This window comes from Miniopterus natalensis, chromosome 17 (genome assembly GCF_054644295.1).
Source record: "Miniopterus natalensis isolate mMinNat1 chromosome 17, mMinNat1.hap1, whole genome shotgun sequence".
NCBI classification, from domain to species: domain Eukaryota; kingdom Metazoa; phylum Chordata; class Mammalia; order Chiroptera; family Miniopteridae; genus Miniopterus; species Miniopterus natalensis.
Genome location: NC_142097.1, coordinates 32,933,125 through 32,951,780, shown reverse-complemented (window position 1 = coordinate 32,951,780; position 18,656 = coordinate 32,933,125). Strand labels below are relative to the sequence as shown.

The 18,656-nt window shown below is 39.9% G+C and overlaps 1 protein-coding gene across 11 annotated transcripts in view; it reads right to left on the bottom strand.

Moving 5' to 3' along the window:
* ACACA (acetyl-CoA carboxylase alpha) overlaps positions 1–18,656 on the bottom strand; it is a 219,909-nt gene that overhangs the window by 172,573 nt on the left and 28,680 nt on the right. For 6 of the 11 annotated variants that reach the window (XM_016210681.2, XM_016210686.2, XM_016210680.2 and 3 more), the window contains 2 exons: positions 2,729–2,775; positions 398–650 (listed from right to left, as the gene is read on the bottom strand). In XM_016210681.2, coding sequence (XP_016066167.1) covers positions 398–650; positions 2,729–2,775 — 300 coding nt within the window. Of the gene's footprint in view, positions 1–397; positions 651–2,728; positions 2,776–12,039; positions 12,098–12,127; positions 12,152–12,847; positions 12,966–18,656 lie in introns of those variants that run through there. The other 5 variants (XM_087826241.1, XM_016210682.2, XM_016210687.2 and 2 more) reach the window with 5 other exon arrangements.

Genomic DNA, 18,656 nt, shown 5'->3' with positions numbered 1-18,656 from the left:
ACTTCCTGACATGATGAAGCAGTTCAAAGAGAGATTACTACAAATTTGTCCACCCTTACAAAAGTCCTATCAATCACCAAGATAGTTACAACAGTGGTAGTCAAAGTAGTACAGAGACTGGAATTCCTCAAACTAACTCATTCTCTGGGTCTCAGTAAAACACATAGTATGTAGAAAGAACCAGAAAAGGTTGAGAGGAACATTTAGGAGGGGACACTTTCAAAAACTGTATTCCAGACAAAATACATCATTTTCCACTTACTCATCAAAGCTTTAAGACTAGTGACATAGGAAAGGAGGAAGCAATCTTGGCTAAAATTATTCTTGCTCTTTTCAGAACTCAGTAAAACCAATAGGAAAGATTAAATAAGTAAAACATTAAACTACTCTCTCTTACCTCACGTGTAGGGCCAAGCCATCCTGTAGGCTAGAGATCCCCAAATCAGAAAGCGTATCTGAGCTGACCGAAGCTGGTGACAGAGAGCCCTCCTTCTCCTCCAGTAGGTCCAGCTTCACCAGGCTGCTGATCTCATCCTCTGAGTTATCTTCAGACACAGAACCAATTATGAATCGGGAGTGCTGATTCAGCTCCAGAGGTTTGGCCAAGGGGGTTGGTTCATCCATTATTTCTTCAAAATGAGCTCGCAGAGCTATGGAGAAAATGAACAGTGAGAAAAGCGGGTTACAGACAATGACCTATACCTGAGGATAGCCACAGGTTATACCTAATGCGCCATGCCACAGCTTGAACTTGCAAGCAAGGCAGAGTTTCAGAATTTGTTTCCTTGGCTATTCTATTTCAGGGCCTTTATTTTCTACAAGGGAGAAAAATCCAGATAACAGTAACTCTGCCTAAAAAATTAAAACCAATTTCCTTTTCCTCAAAGAAATCTTTCTCAAAAAAATTAAAAGCCATTCTCAATCTCTTTATCAATTTGGTGATGTCCAAGAGATAATTAGAAACCTTTTTAGTAGGTGAAAGCTGCTTGTTTTGATATTGTACTTTCAGTTATTAGTATTGGGGAGAATGCAGTAAGAGTTTGGGAAGAATGGTGTTCATTTAAAACTTGGTGTTTAGCCCAACCAGGCGCAGTTCAGTGGTTGAGCATCTACCTAGGACCCAGGAGATCACCGTTTGATTTCTGGTCAGGGCACATGCCTGGGTTGTGGGCTCCATCCTCAGTCAGGGTCATGTGGGAGGCAGCTGATCAATGACAACTCTCTCATCATTGATGTTTCTATCTCTCTCTCTCCCCCTCCCTTCCTCTCTCTGAAATGAATAAAGATACTGGCCAGTGTGGTTCAGTTGGTTGAGTATCATCCCGTGCACCAAGAGGTCGCCAGTTCAGTTCCTGGGCAGGGCACACGCCCGGGTTGCGGGCTTGATCCCCAGTAGGTGGCATGCAGGGGGCAGCCAATCAATGTTTCTCTCTCTCACTCAAGTTTCTCTCTCCCTCTCCCTTCTTCTCTAAAATCAATAAAAACACACTGGACAGTGTTGTTAAGTGGTTAGAGTGCCGGCCTGTGCATCAGAGAGTCATGGATTTGATTCTCCATCAAGTGTACATACCTGGGTTGCAGGTCCAATCCCTGCTCCCAGCCGAGGTGCATGTGGGAGACAACCAATCAATGTGTCTCTGTCACATCGATGTTTCTCTCTCCCCCCTCCCCACCCTTCCCTTCCACTCTCTCTAAAAATCAATGGAAAAATATCATAGGGTGAGGATGAAAAGAACCCAAAAAAAACTAAAATCAAATGGAAAAATATCATGCAAACTTGACATCTAAATTTTCTATACATTTCTCCCTTAGAATATTAGGTTTCCTTAAAAAAATTTTTTAATGTCTCCAAATTTTATAAAGAGTTCACTTCCAGAACCTTAATAGAAAATCAAATCATTTTTAAAAAGGGGGGGGAAGGAAGGTTAAAAGGGAGAGAAGGATGAAGCAAGGGAGCGAGGGAGGGGGGAGCTCTAACGAACTGGCCACTCCAAACACCAGAAGGTACAACAGCAAAAAGGCTCCCTTTCCCATTTTAGAGCAGTGCATAACCAAGTTTAAGAACAATAGATTTTAAAAAATTCGATTTCAGCTCACAGAAAATAATGGCCGCCTTCTTCACAAGAGAAATAAGTAAGGTGCTCAGGGGCACATTCTACCTTTATAGTCTGACCAAAATTAGGTGACAACACTAAAAAATAAAGTTCATGAGAAAGAAGCATTTCTCCGATTCCATGGGAGAAAAAGGGTTGACTAATAAACGAAAGGCTCCAAAGAGTCAACTTCAAATTTTTCTTTTCTAGCTAAGAAGAGCATGAAGGCAGCCTTCCCCTAAAGGATTACAGAGATCGAAAGCAGCCCAGTGTCAACAGCTAAAGAGCCTGTCCACCAACCAGCAACTCTACTGAATGGTATTCCTAGGCACAAGCCTACAAACCACCAGAAGAGAGGTCATGTATGGAAAATCACTGAGTAGCTGCTGAGACACTCTAGAAGCTACTCCACAGCTCGTCCCACTTCCACTGATTCTAGCCCTGGATTAAAGAGAAAAGGTGGTGGAATACTACCACTGTCAGACTCGTTCACTCAAATTATCCCCCCTAAACCTGCCTATATTCTTTTGTGGGAGGCAACTTTTAACATAAAAGCTTACATTTTAATATTTTAGCACATGAACATAAAGTTTTTATCACACTGAAAATAACAAGGGGCATTATTTGTAACTGACCTCTTATAATTCTTATTGTCTGAGAAGATATCCACTTCCAAAAAGAACTAAAAAGAGAAAGGGAAAGATATTTGAAGTATTTTTTTTAAAGAAATTCAAATTTTATCAACTGTTTTGCTCAGCATAATATAAAATAATACTCAAAGTATGATTTTTCTGGTCCAATCTATTATTTAACTTGAAGCATAAAGTTCAGTTATTATTTGTTCAAATCTGTGAATCAAAAACATTACACATTCAAAGACTTTATTATTCATGAAAGTATTAAACAATAATCCAAGATTACAATTTCACCATGTGCCTTTTCCAATTGTATTCTTGGATGAACACATTCAACTCTATGATTTCCAGTATTTCATCAAAAGAGAGGCAGCAGGGAGAAGAGAATCACTAGATTCTATACAACTCAGTGAGGTAATGATTATGTTTCCAAGTGAGCCCTGGCAGCGTGGCTCACTTGGTTGGAGTGTAGTCCCATGTTGGTTCAATTCCCGGTCAGGACACATACCTAAATATGTCTTATTGATTTTAAACCAGGTGGCTAGTTCAGTCTCCAGTCAGGGTGAGTATGGGAGGCAACCAACCAATCAGTGTTTCTCTCTCCCTCTTCCCCTCTCTTTAAAATCAATAAAACATACTTTTAATGTGTGTGTATATGTTTTAAATGGCTATACCCATCCACAAAGTTAGGGAGAGGACAGACCTATTATATTAAGTCCCTAACCTTTAAGGGACCAAGGAGTCTCTAGCTACTTCTCAAATCTTAGGTTTCCTTCTAGGTCTAACAATTTAAATGTATCCAGGGTAGAAAAATCTCAACTTTGACTATATATAACAATTATCTGTAGAGCTTTTAAAAAACATATAGTATGTCTAAACTCCACCCCAGATCAACTGAGAATCAGAACTGCTGCTGGAGACCCAGAGATCTGAATATTAAGTTCCACAGTTGACTAACACAGTTCCACTGGTCTGAGGTGGAGAAGAAAACAGAAAGAACCTATTACAGAGATGGGGAAATCCAGAACTTCTAAGAGTAGACCCTGGATGACAAGCGATAAGATTGGGGACTGTGCAGGTATGTTAATTGGGGAATTAGGATTTGCCCAATGATGTAGTGTGAGCTAATACTATTCTCCAAAACTGTGGTAGGGAAGGCGGTAAGAAAAGGAAAAAGGAAATACAGTGCTGACCCTTGAATGCCACAGATTTGTGGGGATTTTATTTTATTGAATTTATTAGGGAAACATTGGTTAATAAAATTATACAGATTTCAGGAGTGCAGTTCTATAATACATCACCTATATATTGTACCATGTGTATACCAACAAAGTCAAATCTTCTGTCACCATTTATCCCCCTTTACCTTCTTCTACCTCCCCCCACCCCTCTTTCCCACTGGTAATCACCATATTTTTGTCTATGTTTTTTTGTGGGTTTTTGGGGGGTTTTTTTTGCTTCATCCTTTTGCCTTTTGCATCCAGCCCCTCAACCTCCCTCCCCTCTAACAGCTGTCAGTGTCTTTTCTATATCTATGAGTGTGTTTCTGTCTTGTTTGCTTATTTTGTTCATTAGATTCCACATATAAGTGAAATCATACAGTATTTGTCTTTCCCTGACTGGCTTATTTCATATAGCATAATACTCTCCAGGTCCATCCATGCTGTCACAAAAGGTAAGATGTCCTTCTTTTTGTTATGGCCTAGTATCCCATTGTCTAAATGCACCACAGCCTTTTTATCCACTTATCTATTAATGGGCACTTGGGCTGCTTCCAAAATCTCGGCTATTTTAAATAATGCTGCAATGAACACAGGCATGCTTATATTCTTTCAAATCACTGTTTCAAGTTTCTTCGGATAGATACCCAGAAGTGGAATCACTGGGTCATAAGGCAGTTTCATTGTTAATTTTTGAGGAACCTCCCTACTGTTTTCCACAGTGGCTGCACCAATCTGCATTCCCATCAGCAGTGCACGAGGGCTCCCTTTTCTCCACACCCTCACCAACACGTGTTTGCTGCTTTACTGAGGATAGCCATTCTCACAGGTGTGAGGTGTTATCTCCTTATATTTTTAAATTTGCATTTCTCTAATGATTCGTGGCAGTGAGCATCTTTTTACATGTCTATTGGCCATCTGTATGTTCTCTTTGGAGAAGAGTCTATTCAGATCCTTTGCCCATTTTTTTAAACTGAATTTTTTGGGGGGTTTTGGGTGTTGAGTTGTATAAGTTCTTCATAGACTTTGGATATTAACCCCTTATAAGATATAGCATTGGTGAATATGTTCTCCCATTCAGCGGGTTGTCCTTTCATCTTATTGATGGTTTCATTTGCTGTGCAAGAACTTTTTAGTTTGATACAGTCCCATTTGTTTATTTTTTTCTTTTGTTTCCCTTGCCCAAGGAGACATATCAGAAAAAATACTGCTATGAGAACTCTCCGAGATATTACTGCCTATGTTTTCTTCAGGATTTTTATGGTTTCAAGTCTTACATTTAAGTCCTTAATCCATTTTGTTTATTCTTGTGTATGGTTTAAGAAGGTGCTCTAATTTCATTTTTTTGCACATATCTGTCCAATTTTTCCAACACCACTTACTGAACAGACTATCTTTACCCCACTGTATGTTCTTGCCTTCTTTGTCGAATATTAATTGACCATAAAGGCATAAGTTTATTTCTGGGCTATTTTGTTCCATTGATGTATATGTCTGTTTTTATACCAGTACCATGCTGTTTTGATTACTATGGCCTTGTAGAATAGTTTAATATCAGGTAGCATGATTCTCCAACTTGGTTCTTCTTCCTCAAGATAGCTGCAGCTACTCAGGGTCTTTTGTGGTTCCAGATAAATTTTTGGAATATTTGTCCTTAGTTCTGTGAAATATCCTGATGGGAATTGTGTTAAATCTATAGACTGCTTTGGGTAGTATGGACATTTTAATGATGTTAAGTCTTCCTCTCCATAAACAAAGTATATGCTCCCACTTATTTGTATCTTCAAGTTCTTTCTTCAGTGGCTTATAATTTTCTGAGTACAGGTATTTTATACATACTTGGCTAAAGTTATTCCAAGGTATTTTTTAAATGCAACTGTAAATGGGATGTTTTCTTAGTTTCCCTTTCTGGTAGTTCATTATTGGTGTATAAAAAGGCAACTAATTTCTGTATATTTATTTTGTATCCTGCTACTTTACTGAATTCATTTATCAGTTCTGGTCATTTTTTGGTGGAATCTTTAGGGTTCTCTCTATATACTATCTCATGTCATCTGCAAATAATGACAGTTTTACTTCTTCCTTTCCAATTTGGATGCCTTGTATTTCTTCTTGTCTGATTGCTGTGGCTAGGACTTTCAGTGCTATGTTGAATAAGTGTGCTGAAAGCAGATATCCCCGTCTTTTTCCTGATCTTAAGGGAAATGCTTTTAGTTTTTGCCCACAAATGCCACAGATTTGAACTGTGCAGGTCCACTTATGTACAGATTTCTTTTTTCAGTGAGTATCGTAAATATATTTTCTCTTCCTTATAATTTTCTTAATAATGTTTTCTTTTCTCTACCTTATTTTATTGTAAAGACATATAAATATGTGTTGACTGTTTATGTCGTTGGTAACTTCCAGTCAACAGTAGGCCATTAGTAGTTAAGTTTTGAGGAAGTCAAAAGCTGTACATGAATTTGACTGCACAGGGGGTTCAGAGCCCCTAATGCCCACGTTGTTCAAGGGTCAACTGTAATTTGAATCAGATGTAATCAAATGTGCAATGGAGCTGTGGTCAAAACCTAAGACCCAAAGTCAAATTCTGACTCTGCTGAGTACTGACAGTAAAACTTGAGCAAGCTTCTGAGCCATCTCATCTGTAAAGACAAGAAGAAGATCATATGTACCTCATAGGACTCCTGTGAGGACCAAGAATATATGAAAGGGTTTTTTCAACGATGAGATACTAGACCAGTATTTTTCAAACTATGGGTTAACACTAAGTAGAATAATAAGAAATCAACTTAGTGGGTTCCAACCACCATTTAAAAAATAAAACAGAATAGAAAACGTTAAGAGTACACCATGCTTTATAATGATAAATATTGTTTTGTCCATTTTTTTTATCAGTTACATATACATACACAGTGACATCAACATCTTCTTGCAAGCTGTGTCAAAAAGTCTTAAAGCCATGGTTAATCCTCACTCTCCTGTTCACTCCACTTTGTGCCCTCACCAGAGAGCAAGTAGTGAGTTAAGTACCTAAACCAATGTGTCATAAACTTTCTTAGGTGAAGACACTATTAGAAATCTGATAAAAGTTATGGACCCTTTCATGACAAAAATTTACTCACACAAAATTCTGTTTGCATAAGGGTTTGGGATCCCTAAAGCCTGGCCATGAATTAGCTAAGACCTCTCCCTCTACAAAGAGGGCAAAGGATGGAGCTGACATCTGGGGAAGGCTCATACAACTGCTGTCTTATCGCCTCCAAAACAAGGCCTTTCCCAGGAACAGCTATAGTACATTCTGCCTATCCAAATAAAAATTTCCTTCATTGTAGCAAATTGTTGGCAATGTCAAATTCTCTTTTATATATATTCTTGAACTTTTATTTGGGGATTCCTGAAAATATTTGCAGAAGGTAACCTATGTTCCTGAAATCGGGATAAAGCTAATTATAGCAAATGTACTTATTTAATAGTTAGCACGCATTTCATTCAGAGATATATCTCTAAATAAAATAGAACAGACTTTACCAAACTTAGTTAACAAGTTCTCCTTGAACTCAAATGACACTGTATTTTCTAAGCAATACTAATATAAAGCAGTAATTAGTTTATATAGCCACTGATAAAAATATCCAAGGTAATATAACACTTCCTTGCCTTTTAAGCCATAGTAACTTCATTTAAATTTTTTCAAAAAGAATAATTGAATTTGTCTTTTCTCATTTTTATCATTTTATTGATGAATTTTAGATGGATTTTGGTAGTAATTCAGTATCCATAAAAAAGGATACAAGGTCATAAAAAAAAAAAAAAAAAAAGGTCAACTAAAAAACTATCACAAATCAGGGAGACTAGGAAGATATGACCACTAAATGCAATGTGGTATCCTGAGTTAGATCCTGGAATAGAAAAAAACATATCAATACACAAACAAACAGAAAACTACAGAAATCTGAATAAGGTCTATAGGTTAGTTAATAGTATTGAGCCAATGTCAATTTCTTAGTTTTGACAAAGGTAGTGTGGCTATGTAAAATAATAACATTAAGGTATTACAGAAGTTTGGGGAAGGGCAGTGATTTTCAACTACTTTCATCTCATGGCATACATAAACTAATTACTAAAATTCTGCAGCACACCAAAAAATATATTTTTTTAAGATTTGACAAAAAAAAGTATAATTTTGATTCACTCATACCAGATGGCTACTGTGTTGGCTGCTGTCATTTTTTATTTTGATAATCTAAGGGAAAAGGGGTCACTGCCCCTTACTAAATAGTTAGGTATTACGTATTTTAAAAATTCTTGCAGCACACTAGTTTAAAATTGTTGCATTAAGTGAAGAAACCAAAGGTGAAGAACAGTATGTAAAGTATGCATAATTTATGTTACAAAATTGGGAGAGTAGGGAGAGAACATATGAGTATTTGTTTGAATATGAATAAAACATCTAATAACTATTTAAAAATCAATAAATTTAAATTCATATATTTGACCATTACTATTAAGAAATTATAATAAAATACTAATAACATTGCTGTCTCTGGTGAAGGGAACTGGATGGCTACAAGACAAAGTTAGGGCGGAGAATGTCACTACATATGCTTTTGTTACATTTGCTTTCTCTCTCTCATATGTTTAACATTTTGAACTATGTGCATGTATTACTTATGTATTAGCAACTGAAGATTTTAAATAAGTTTAATAAAAAGTTTTACCCAATTCATTCCATGCCACTCTGATCCTTTGTCTCCTGTCGGAGCATTTACGTAGACAACTAGCATGTCATTCACTTATTTATTAATATGTGTAATTGACTCTATTTCCTTAATGAAGCCAGAAAAAGTTATTATCTCTTCCAATTGTTTTAGATCTACCACCTCTAACACCTCACAATGTTGCATAAAGACTACGCTTCTGCAGGCCATTTCAAAGGAATTCTAGTGAACATGTGAGTAACAAAACTAGGAGACATGAACCACAGGTTTATTTCAAATATTATTCCCCAGAAACATTTAGAGGCCTCTAGGTAAAAAGCCATTTTGTGAACTCAAAACACTTTGGGATTATAATTCAATTTCCCTCATAATCTTATCTCATAGAACAGTATTTAGAAAAACCTGGAGCCATGATTCAGGTATGTCAGCTACCTTCCAAGGAGTCTGAAGATAAAAGCAATTTCTTCTTTGAAGACACACTGCTTTTTGGGGGGGCCCCCAGTTCTCTGAATGTGTTAAGGCATTGTACTTTATGTTACCTGGCAGAGATGTTAAGCTGGAGAAATTGACATGTTAAAGCAGAAATTCCTAATCCTTTTGGAGTTACAATATCCTGTGTCATTTTAGAGAGACAGTTTTAAGTTGAAAATGATGAACTCTCAAAAATTAGCCACTTCATGATGCATTAGAGCAGATGATGAACTGCCTACAGCTGGAAGTTTTCAACAAGAGCATCTGATAAAATATTCTCATATGAAGTGGAAAACAGGACTATAAAATTCCTAAGGTACATTCCAGTACTAACAGTTCTATTAAGTTCTTGGATTTTATAAGATGGAATCAAAGGGAAATTAAACAGCTTGCCTTGTCAGGGCCAGGAATACCGCTAAATGCTGACGCACAAAACACAAACCAGCTATCTATCTTCCTCTACTGATATTACTCTTATTAAACTTGAAAACTAATCAAGCTCTATCAATTTACTATTCCCCTCAATTTGACATGTGTGTAAATACATACATATACATGTGCACCAACTTCTATGACTAAGGACAGATTTGACAGCTTTCTACAAAAACAGAGGGTAATTTTTAGGAACTTCATTAATGAACGTACTCTCTATCACTGAACATAGCCAAATATTCCTCAGTGAAACCTTATATTTCCTGAAAAAGATTCTCCAAAACTGAATCTGCTTTTCAAACTTAACTCCACAAATTCATTCAGAATTTTCAAAGTTTGTGTTATTTCAAAAATGAAAATCATTTAAACAAGCTTATTCTCTCTGGGATGATCACTTTATAACTAGTCCAGCCATACAATTTTAATTCCTATTGTCATGTGACGGTAAACATTACTGTGGCTCCTTAAATAAAGGAGGGTAAGTATAGCATACTGAAACAATGAAATAAGCCTAAGTCCCAAATAACATCATTGGAAGGCCAAACCAACTGGGGCCACCAACCTTTAGGTAAGGCACTTTTCACTTGCTTGCTTAAACATTCCGAGACCAGATGGCTTTACAGTAGCTTGAATGAATAACAAATTGGTAAGAGAACTGTATCATTAGAGCATACACACTAGTATGTATGTATACATACTAGTTGAACTCATAAGAACCTATGCTCTATCCATCAGATTCATATTCCTGTGTTAAGTGCAATGTCCTTATGACACTATCTGTCAATTTCCTATCTAATAGCATCTTCACATAAGCCATTAGATTCAAGTAAAGTAGTAAATAGTCACTAAATTCTAAAATTAATGAAACAAACAAAAAACTAGTTAAGCAATAATCTGTTAGAGTGGAAGATCAGTGAATACGTCCTTTAAAAATGTTAGTCATCTCATAGTTAAAGAAATTTTTTCAGCCAATAAGTCTTTAGTGTTCACAGTCACTTCTTCAAATCTTTATTGTTTTAAGGGTTTGGAAAAATGCTTTGTATAATTCCTATCATTATTCATCTTTAAGAACATGTTAGATAATGATATAACATTTTTTCCTGAATTGTAAAAAAGACTCCTCCAATTAGAAATACTAAATTCCAATACATTATTCCAACAATTTTAATTAATTAATTATTTATTTATCTTTATTGTTGAAAGTATTACAGATGATCCAGAGACATAGAAGCATGGAACAAACTAAGGGATCTGAGAGGGAAGTTGAGTGTGGGGGGGGATTAATCAAAGAACTCAAATGTTTATAAGTATAACCCATGGACACAGGCATTGGTATGGGGAAAGCCTGGAGATGGGGTGGATACAGAGTGGAAGGGACCAACAATTTTAATTTTAATTTAAAATTAATTTTATTCTTTCTTCAACCAAGACTATAAGGGTATTATATGTTTAAAAAAATTGTTTTAAAGGAAGAAAAACACTAGCCCCAGACCTGTTAAACCAGTCTGTGTAACAGCCAAAATATTTTCCAATCATTGACTGAAAAGGAAATAGAATTTTATGTAATGTTCTACACCTGAACCTGTTCACAGCACTTTAGAAAAGTCAATATCAGAAGAGAGTCCTGAGAATGGCTTTCTTTCACAATGCCAGTTCTTTGACGTAACCTAATCATTATCTGAACTATAAATTCACTATGCTAAATGCCACCATTTCCCAACCTTTCCCTCAATTTTAAAAACAATTAAATCTTATGGTTGGTGTATTTCTACTCTGCACTGGTAAATTCAAAATAAAACTTCCGCAACACAAGTAAATGCAAGTAGCTTCATAAGTTAGTGGTTTGCCTTTGACATCTTTTGTATGCCCACTTCACGATATTTGTTCATTATTTTTGGATTCACAACAGTTCCCCTATTATTAGAAATGAGGAAATTGAGGCAAGAAGAATGGAAGAAACTTGCTACTTTGTAACAAGCAGGCACTTACCTGGACACTGCAGCTGCTATCCTGCTCTATATTATTATATTAGACCACAACACTTTCCTTACAAGTGCCTGTCAAATAGGCAGCACAGAAATACTTCTCAATCACAGACATCCAAGCATTCCCTCCAAGAAGAGACAAGTCAGAGAATTCCTACCACCCAGAAAGAAGAAACCATGTAACCAAAGTAAGCATGCTTCTCAACCTGTACCATTGAGCTGGAAAAAAAATAAAAATAAATGAATGAAAAGAAAGCAAGATTAAAGGGATCAACTTTGAAACTGAGGGCTAGGTTATTAGGTTTATCCCACACATTGGTAAATTACTGAAACACTGCTTACGTAGAAAATGGAATTGATTAGGAAGTTCTAGGGTCTTGTGATTTTGAACTTAAACCCCAAAACAAAAATATCTGAAATTAAAGTATTCCCTCCACTCCAGCAGCTATATTCTTACATGCTTCTATGAAATCTACAAGACCTACATGAAGTCCCTGGTATTTAGAGCTGATTCCAAGTGTCCACGAGTGTCCACTTTCCGCGTCCAAATCCAAAAATAATGTTGGCACTGACCCGAGCAGGACCTTGACGCACATTTTCCTCTGAAATTAGCCTCACATCACCTTCCGACGTCCTATATCCAATAGTTTGATCAGTATAGCAAACGGGAAGGAGAGAGTAACAACAGGCACGTACATTTACTAGTCCTTCACAGAAAACATAATAAAACCCTGGGAGCAAGATCTGGCAAGGGACAACTCTCCTGGCCGTGGCTCCCACCACCATACAAAGACAGCGAGAGCAACAGAAGCCGGGGTCTCTGCACCCTACAGCTCACTCTGCAAGAGTTGGAAGACTTTCAGTGCGACTAGACCCAACCCTCCACATTCCCCTCCCACGTGGGTTTTCTGCCTCTCCAGAGCGAAGGGTCGCGTTGGAGAGGAGTCAGAGGAAAGAATCTGACCACGCCGGAACTGGGACAGGAGTGGTGGAGAGGGGAGCCCCAGGCCCACATTCCAGCCCCATCCTAGAGGCCCTGGGCTGTACACCTCCCAGTTCCGGGTCTCAGCTCTCACCCCGAGACCCCGGGCCCCTCCACGTCTCCCCAGAGGGGAACTCGAGACCCCGGAGCTGCGGGGAGGGTTGGGCTGCCTAGCACCGGGTCGGGACCGGATGGAGCCCGGGCCGCGTGCGGGTGGGAGGAAGATGGGAGGTAGCCCCCTGCTGCCACCGCCCCTCCCCGGGCCCCAGCCCCTTCAGGCCACGAACCACTGGCTCCGGGGCAGCCCTCACCTCACCCCCGGCGGCGACGTCCGCGATCCGGCGGAGGCGGTGCAGCTAGGGAGAAGACGCGATGAGCTCCGGCGATGGCTGACAGGCGCGCAACACCAGGCCGGCCGGGCACACGGGGGAAGGGGCGGGGCTTCACCGGAGCCCGCCCGCCCCCGCCCCGCCCCGCCCCTGCCTCCCACCTCAGCCGGCGAGCCCCATGAGGTGACTACAAGCCGGGTTACTCAAGGCCGTTCACCTCCGACCCCGCTCCAGGCAGCCGCGCGGTCTGGCCAACCGAGAGGCGAACCGCGGACCCCGGACCTGGCGACAGCCAATGGGAGGGAGGCGCGGGGCGGGGCGACGTGAGGCGATGCGGATGGTCCGAGCGCCGCTCTGCCATTCGGGACCGAGCGGCCAGAAGGCAGGCGGGTCCAGGGGGATCGCAGCGCCCCCGGCCGGGCCTCCGCCGCTCTTTCTGCCCGGGGCGGGTGCTGGGCCGGCCGGCCGCTCCCCCTCCTGGCTAACAAGGGAGTAGGGGAAAAGGGCCCCGCTGGCACCTCCCATCGGGGAGAGCAGCGCCCAGGGCCGGCAGGCGCGTAGCGCGAAGGAAGCCCAGAACCGTGCGAGACTGAGTAGGGCGGTTGGTGCGCGGGCCTCGTAAGGATGTTTTCGTGTTCAGTTCTAACATCCTGAAGAGGTGGGTGTTGCATCCGTGAATTGTTCAGGATCACAGGCTGGTCTGCAAGTTAGTGCGGGTTAAATATCCCCTTTTCTGGAGCTACATAACCAGACTCCCCTGGCTTGCTCCTCAGTCCCAAAGCAGCCACCTCGAAGGAGCCGGGGCTGCTGGATCTGGAGCAGTGCGGCGAGCCTCAGTGACCAAAGCTCCGTGAGACGGGCCGTGTGCTAAAGACAGCAGCCTTTTCTGCCTGCCCTGAGCAGGGAAAATAGATGACAGAAAATTCCTGAGTGGAGCGTGCCTCCCAACTTTCACTCTGGTTACACCAAACCTTTGAGAAGAAGCCAACCAATTTCTCTAGTTTTTCCAGTTATTTCATAGCAGACTTTCATGGTGACTGTGTGTTTAAAATTAATAGGAACTAAAAAGAGTTCCAACACATAATACAACTATTGGGCGGGAGAAAAGGAATATTGCACTTCAGAAGAATGGGGTGACTTTAACTCCTCCAATGATTTAATGAAGCACCCAGAGTACTTTTCTGATCCTTACACAAGCTTATGCTAAAAGCCAAAGGTCAGAGGCCAAAAAATGAATAGGGTAAAAATGCACACCGGAGGACAGAAGTTCTTGGGCCAACTGAGGCAGGGGGATAGGAAGATTGGTCAACAAGGCGCAATATTCATCTAGGAGCCCTCAATACTGCTAGGTGTTGGCTTCGCCAAGAGTTTACCAGCCTACTTTAAAATAATAGGGACTAGAAACAGAAATTTAGAAAGATATACACTTGACAGAGCACTGACCCACATACATTTCACAATAGCTATGTTTGTCATTGGATGAATGTCAGTTGAACAAACATAGGAAATCAGAACTTAAAGATAATTGCAGGTTTGACAGGATGTTTGACTTGGCTGACTGAAAAAAAAAAAAGACCTGAGAAGAGGGAAGTTTGACCTCTCCCTAATAGTGGTCTCTGAAGCTGGCATGAAGGAAGTGACTTTGGAAGGAACTAAAAATCTTGAGGTTGCCTCTTTTTTCATCTACCTTTCCTAGTTTCTATTTAGTAATAGGAACTCTGGCCCCAAGATTCCTTCCTAGTGGTGTTGCTGCTTATCAGCCTTAGGAGAACTGCAAAATCAGGTTACCCTCAAAAACTGTCCTTATGTGAAACTTCAGCAAGCCCTTACATGTCCTGCTTTTGACCTCACTGAATATTTGAAGTAATTGAGCTCTCGAAAGAACTAGCCAAGGAAAGACCTAATGAAAGAGCTACAGTGAAAGAAAATGAAGGATGAGTTAGGATACACCAAGACCACTTACAAAGGATCTAATAATTCAATTATTACCAGCAAATGTTAAGACAAGTGGGCAGAGCTGTGTCTTTAAGACAATACACCTGAAACTTCAACAGCTCCTAAGTGGTGCATGCCAAAACCTGCCAATCTTTACTATAGGCTCTGTAGAGCTGCTCCATGAGTTCTTGCCACACAAGCCATTATGTCTGTAAGAAGCGGAGGAGGAGAGCCAAAGGGTGGAGAGAACTTACTATACAAGACTAACAGGTGAAAGAGAAGGGAGTAGAACATTTCTAGAAGCTGAAACTAGACAGCAATAATGGGATGAATTGTGTCTCAGAATTTATATGTTGAAGTCCTAATCCCCATTACCTCAAAAGGTAAGTATATTTGGAAATAGGATCTTTAAAGGGGAAATTAAATTAAAATGAGGTCACTTAGAGTAGACCCTAATTCCAAATGATTGGTGTTCCTATAAAAAGAGGATATTAGAACATGGACACACACAGAGAAGAGACCATCTGTGAATCACAAACTAATACAAGGTCCCAAATATCAAATGGCATCCAAGTTTTTCAGGAAGGTTGTATAAAGGTATCAGGGATTTATCTTGAACATTCCAACTATCATCCAACTTTAAAGATGGTCTCTAATATTGTGTGCCAACTATAATTGAAAAATGAATTTTTTTTCATTGAAAAAGATGCCCGGCTGGGCATGGCTCAGCCGTTGAGCGTCAGCCAGGATCCAGGAGATCACGGTTCAATTCCCGGTCAGGAAACATGCCGGCTTGCGGGCTCGATCCCCGTCGGAGGCTCGCAGGAGGCAGCCAATCAGTGACTCTCTCATCACTGATGTTTCTCTCTCTCTCCCTCTTCCTTCCTCTCTCTGAAATCAATAAAGATATATTTAAAAAAAAAAAAAGATGGTCTCACCCTATTATGGGAAAGTAAAATAAGTCTGAGGGGTCCCTGTCTTTTTGAGTGATTACAATGTAGTTGGGAACACAAAACTAAACACCAAAACAGAATGTCTACGACTTGCTCCTCAGATAATAGTCATGTGAATTTTATAAGAGCCATAGATAAGAGTAAGTTCTCAAAAATGAATAAGTCCAGAAATACATAAACAGTATGTGTGTCACAGTCCATTTTGGCACTTTATTTGTCAATTCTACTTTAGTTTATGGCAGTGCTTCTTAAAGTCTGTTCCACTGAGCACCTGAAACAGAATCACTCGGTGCTTGTTAAAAATGCAGCTCCCCAGTCCCACTGCAGACTTTTGAAGCAGTAATTATTCACCCTAGTAATTATTCACCTGAAGTTTGAGAACAATAGGTTAGGATTTATTATTGTTCCCCTTTTTGCTGCCAGTGTCTCTGGTCAAACAGCAATGCTTTCTACACCTGCACTTCCAAGAAAGGAAATTCTTATCAGGTCAGGCCAGAGTTAAACCAAGGGAGGAAAGTGCCTTAATAGAAAACAGAACTATGAAGAGCCCCCTCTCCTGGAGTCTGTCATGGTTCAAACTTCCTTAAGTAGCAAGGTCAGTGATCAACCTTTCTGAAGAGGACAGAGGAAATACTGGGGTATTTCCCAGTGGTCCCCAACATATAACATACTCCAATCTGGCTTCTAGCTCTTGCCATGCTTATTCTTACCTTTGTTTATACTGTCAAACTCATCTTTCCTCCCTCCTAATTTTCTGAATCTTTCTAGTCCTTGGAGTCCCCTTTTCTCTTAAGATTTCTTTACTTCTCCAGCTTCTACTGATGTATCTCTCCTCTGAATTCCTGTAGCAATCTGATCACCACCACATGGTTCAGCATTTATTATGCTTTAATTTTTTGTGTGTATGTTGGTTTTAGCTCTCCAGCTAAATTTTAATAATCTTAAAGGCAGAGAGCATTCCTTATAGTTCGGTATTCTCCATAACTATTAGAGTAGGACTAAGTATGGATGTTAGTAAATGATTCATTGGTTGCGCTAAAGATTAGCTAGCTCTATACCTGAGAAGCCACACTACTCCTGATGTCTGCTTATCCATCTTCACGTCGCCTCTGGGAGGCAAAGCCTCTAGTAGGATACTTAGCTGATTTACAGATGGACAGACTTCATCAAGAAAAGTCTGATCCTTGAACAGAATTGTGGCTCCAGTCATGAGATAGAGAAAAAGAAGATACACAGACCTTTGTCTGAACACTACATTCCTTTGCTCTGGTCAACCATTCAAGTTTGTCCAGAGTTAAGAGCCTGGAAACTTCATACCATAAAGTCAGAAAATGTCCTCAAAGATGCCCTTGATAAGTCTGGTCCTGATGATGAAAGGTAGGATTGCACAATGAAGGACAGAGTTCACAGTGGAGACCCACCACGGTATTTTCACATGGACATTTGGGTTTTCACAAGGCATTTCAGCTCTCCCTCCCTCCTAACTCTCTAATACTGAACACTTCCACCTCCCTCCTAACTCTGTAATACTGAACACTTCCAGTCCCCATCTATACAATATTTGACAGTCACCAAATCTTAGCTACTTCTTCCACAGCACCTCCAATATCTTTAAAAAAAAAAAAAAAAAAATCTCTAAGTCCTGCACATCTCATAACTAAATACCTACAGAAAGCTTAAGAGACCCTTTTAGCTAAAGGCAGGAAAATGGACAAGATGACTTGTTTAGGTCCTGCCCAGTCCTGGGATTTTGACATTTTATATTGATCAGCTTTACAAGCTTCTCATCTCTGACCTCTCTCCTGCAAACCCATGAAAGTGCCCCTGGTGAGCTGACTTCCTGCTCCTGTCCTCACCTTTTCTTCAGACTTCTCCAGTGTCTTCATCACCCCTATTTCAGACTCCGCTTTTTCCTGTTATATGTTTAGGCCTCTACCCATCTACCCCAAACAAGTACCCTCGCTCTTCATTGTTAGTATTATATACGAAAAAATATATAATAAAACACAGCATTAATCATTTTTATAGAGCTTTTGCTTTTACAAGGAGAACTGAGCCATCGCTCAACTTCCTTTTATCATTTTCATTCCTTCAGTCTTACAGCGTTCCTGTATTATAGAAAGATGTCACAGCATCCTATCTTTTTTAAATCCCAACAGAAGTCTTGCTTATCAGTGGACTGCTGTGCTAATGTGCCCATTTTTCTTAAGGAAAACAAAAAGGAAAGAAGGATAAAGGAAACAAAAGATAAATGAAAATAAAATGCAGTGCCCTCGCCAGCATGGCTCAGTAGTTAGAGCATCGGCCTACACACCGGAAGGTCTCGAGTTCGATTCCCAGTCAAGGGCATGTACCTGGGTTGCAAGTTTAATCCCTGCCCCAAGTTGGGGCTCATGTGGGAAGCAACCAATTGATATCTCTCTCTCTCTCTCTTTTTCCATCCCTACTCCTTTCCACTCTCTAAAAATCAATGGAAAAAGTATCCTCACTCCTCAGATGAGGGGTAAAAAAAAAAAAGTAGTTTAAATCAATGAATGATACAGCCATAATCATTTGAATAGCATATAGTTTGGGGGATGACTTCAGGTGAGCAAAACTGAGAACTGGTGATTCTTGGTATTGGTAAAAGGAGCCAAAGATATCTTAAGAGCAGCAGGAACTTTGCCTTCTCTGTGTTCTGTATTGTAAATAGCTTGAGCTCTTTAATTAGGTAAACCAGGCTTTAAATCCTGACTGTCACTAATTAGCTCTGTGACCTTGAGCAAATGACCCCCTTCTGAGCCTCAGTTTCCTTGTCTATAAAACTGAGACATAATATCTACCTTGTAAAGTGGTGTTTTTAGAGTAAATGTTATAATCAAAATGTAAAGTTTCTAACACAAAGCTTGGAACACAGTAGGCAT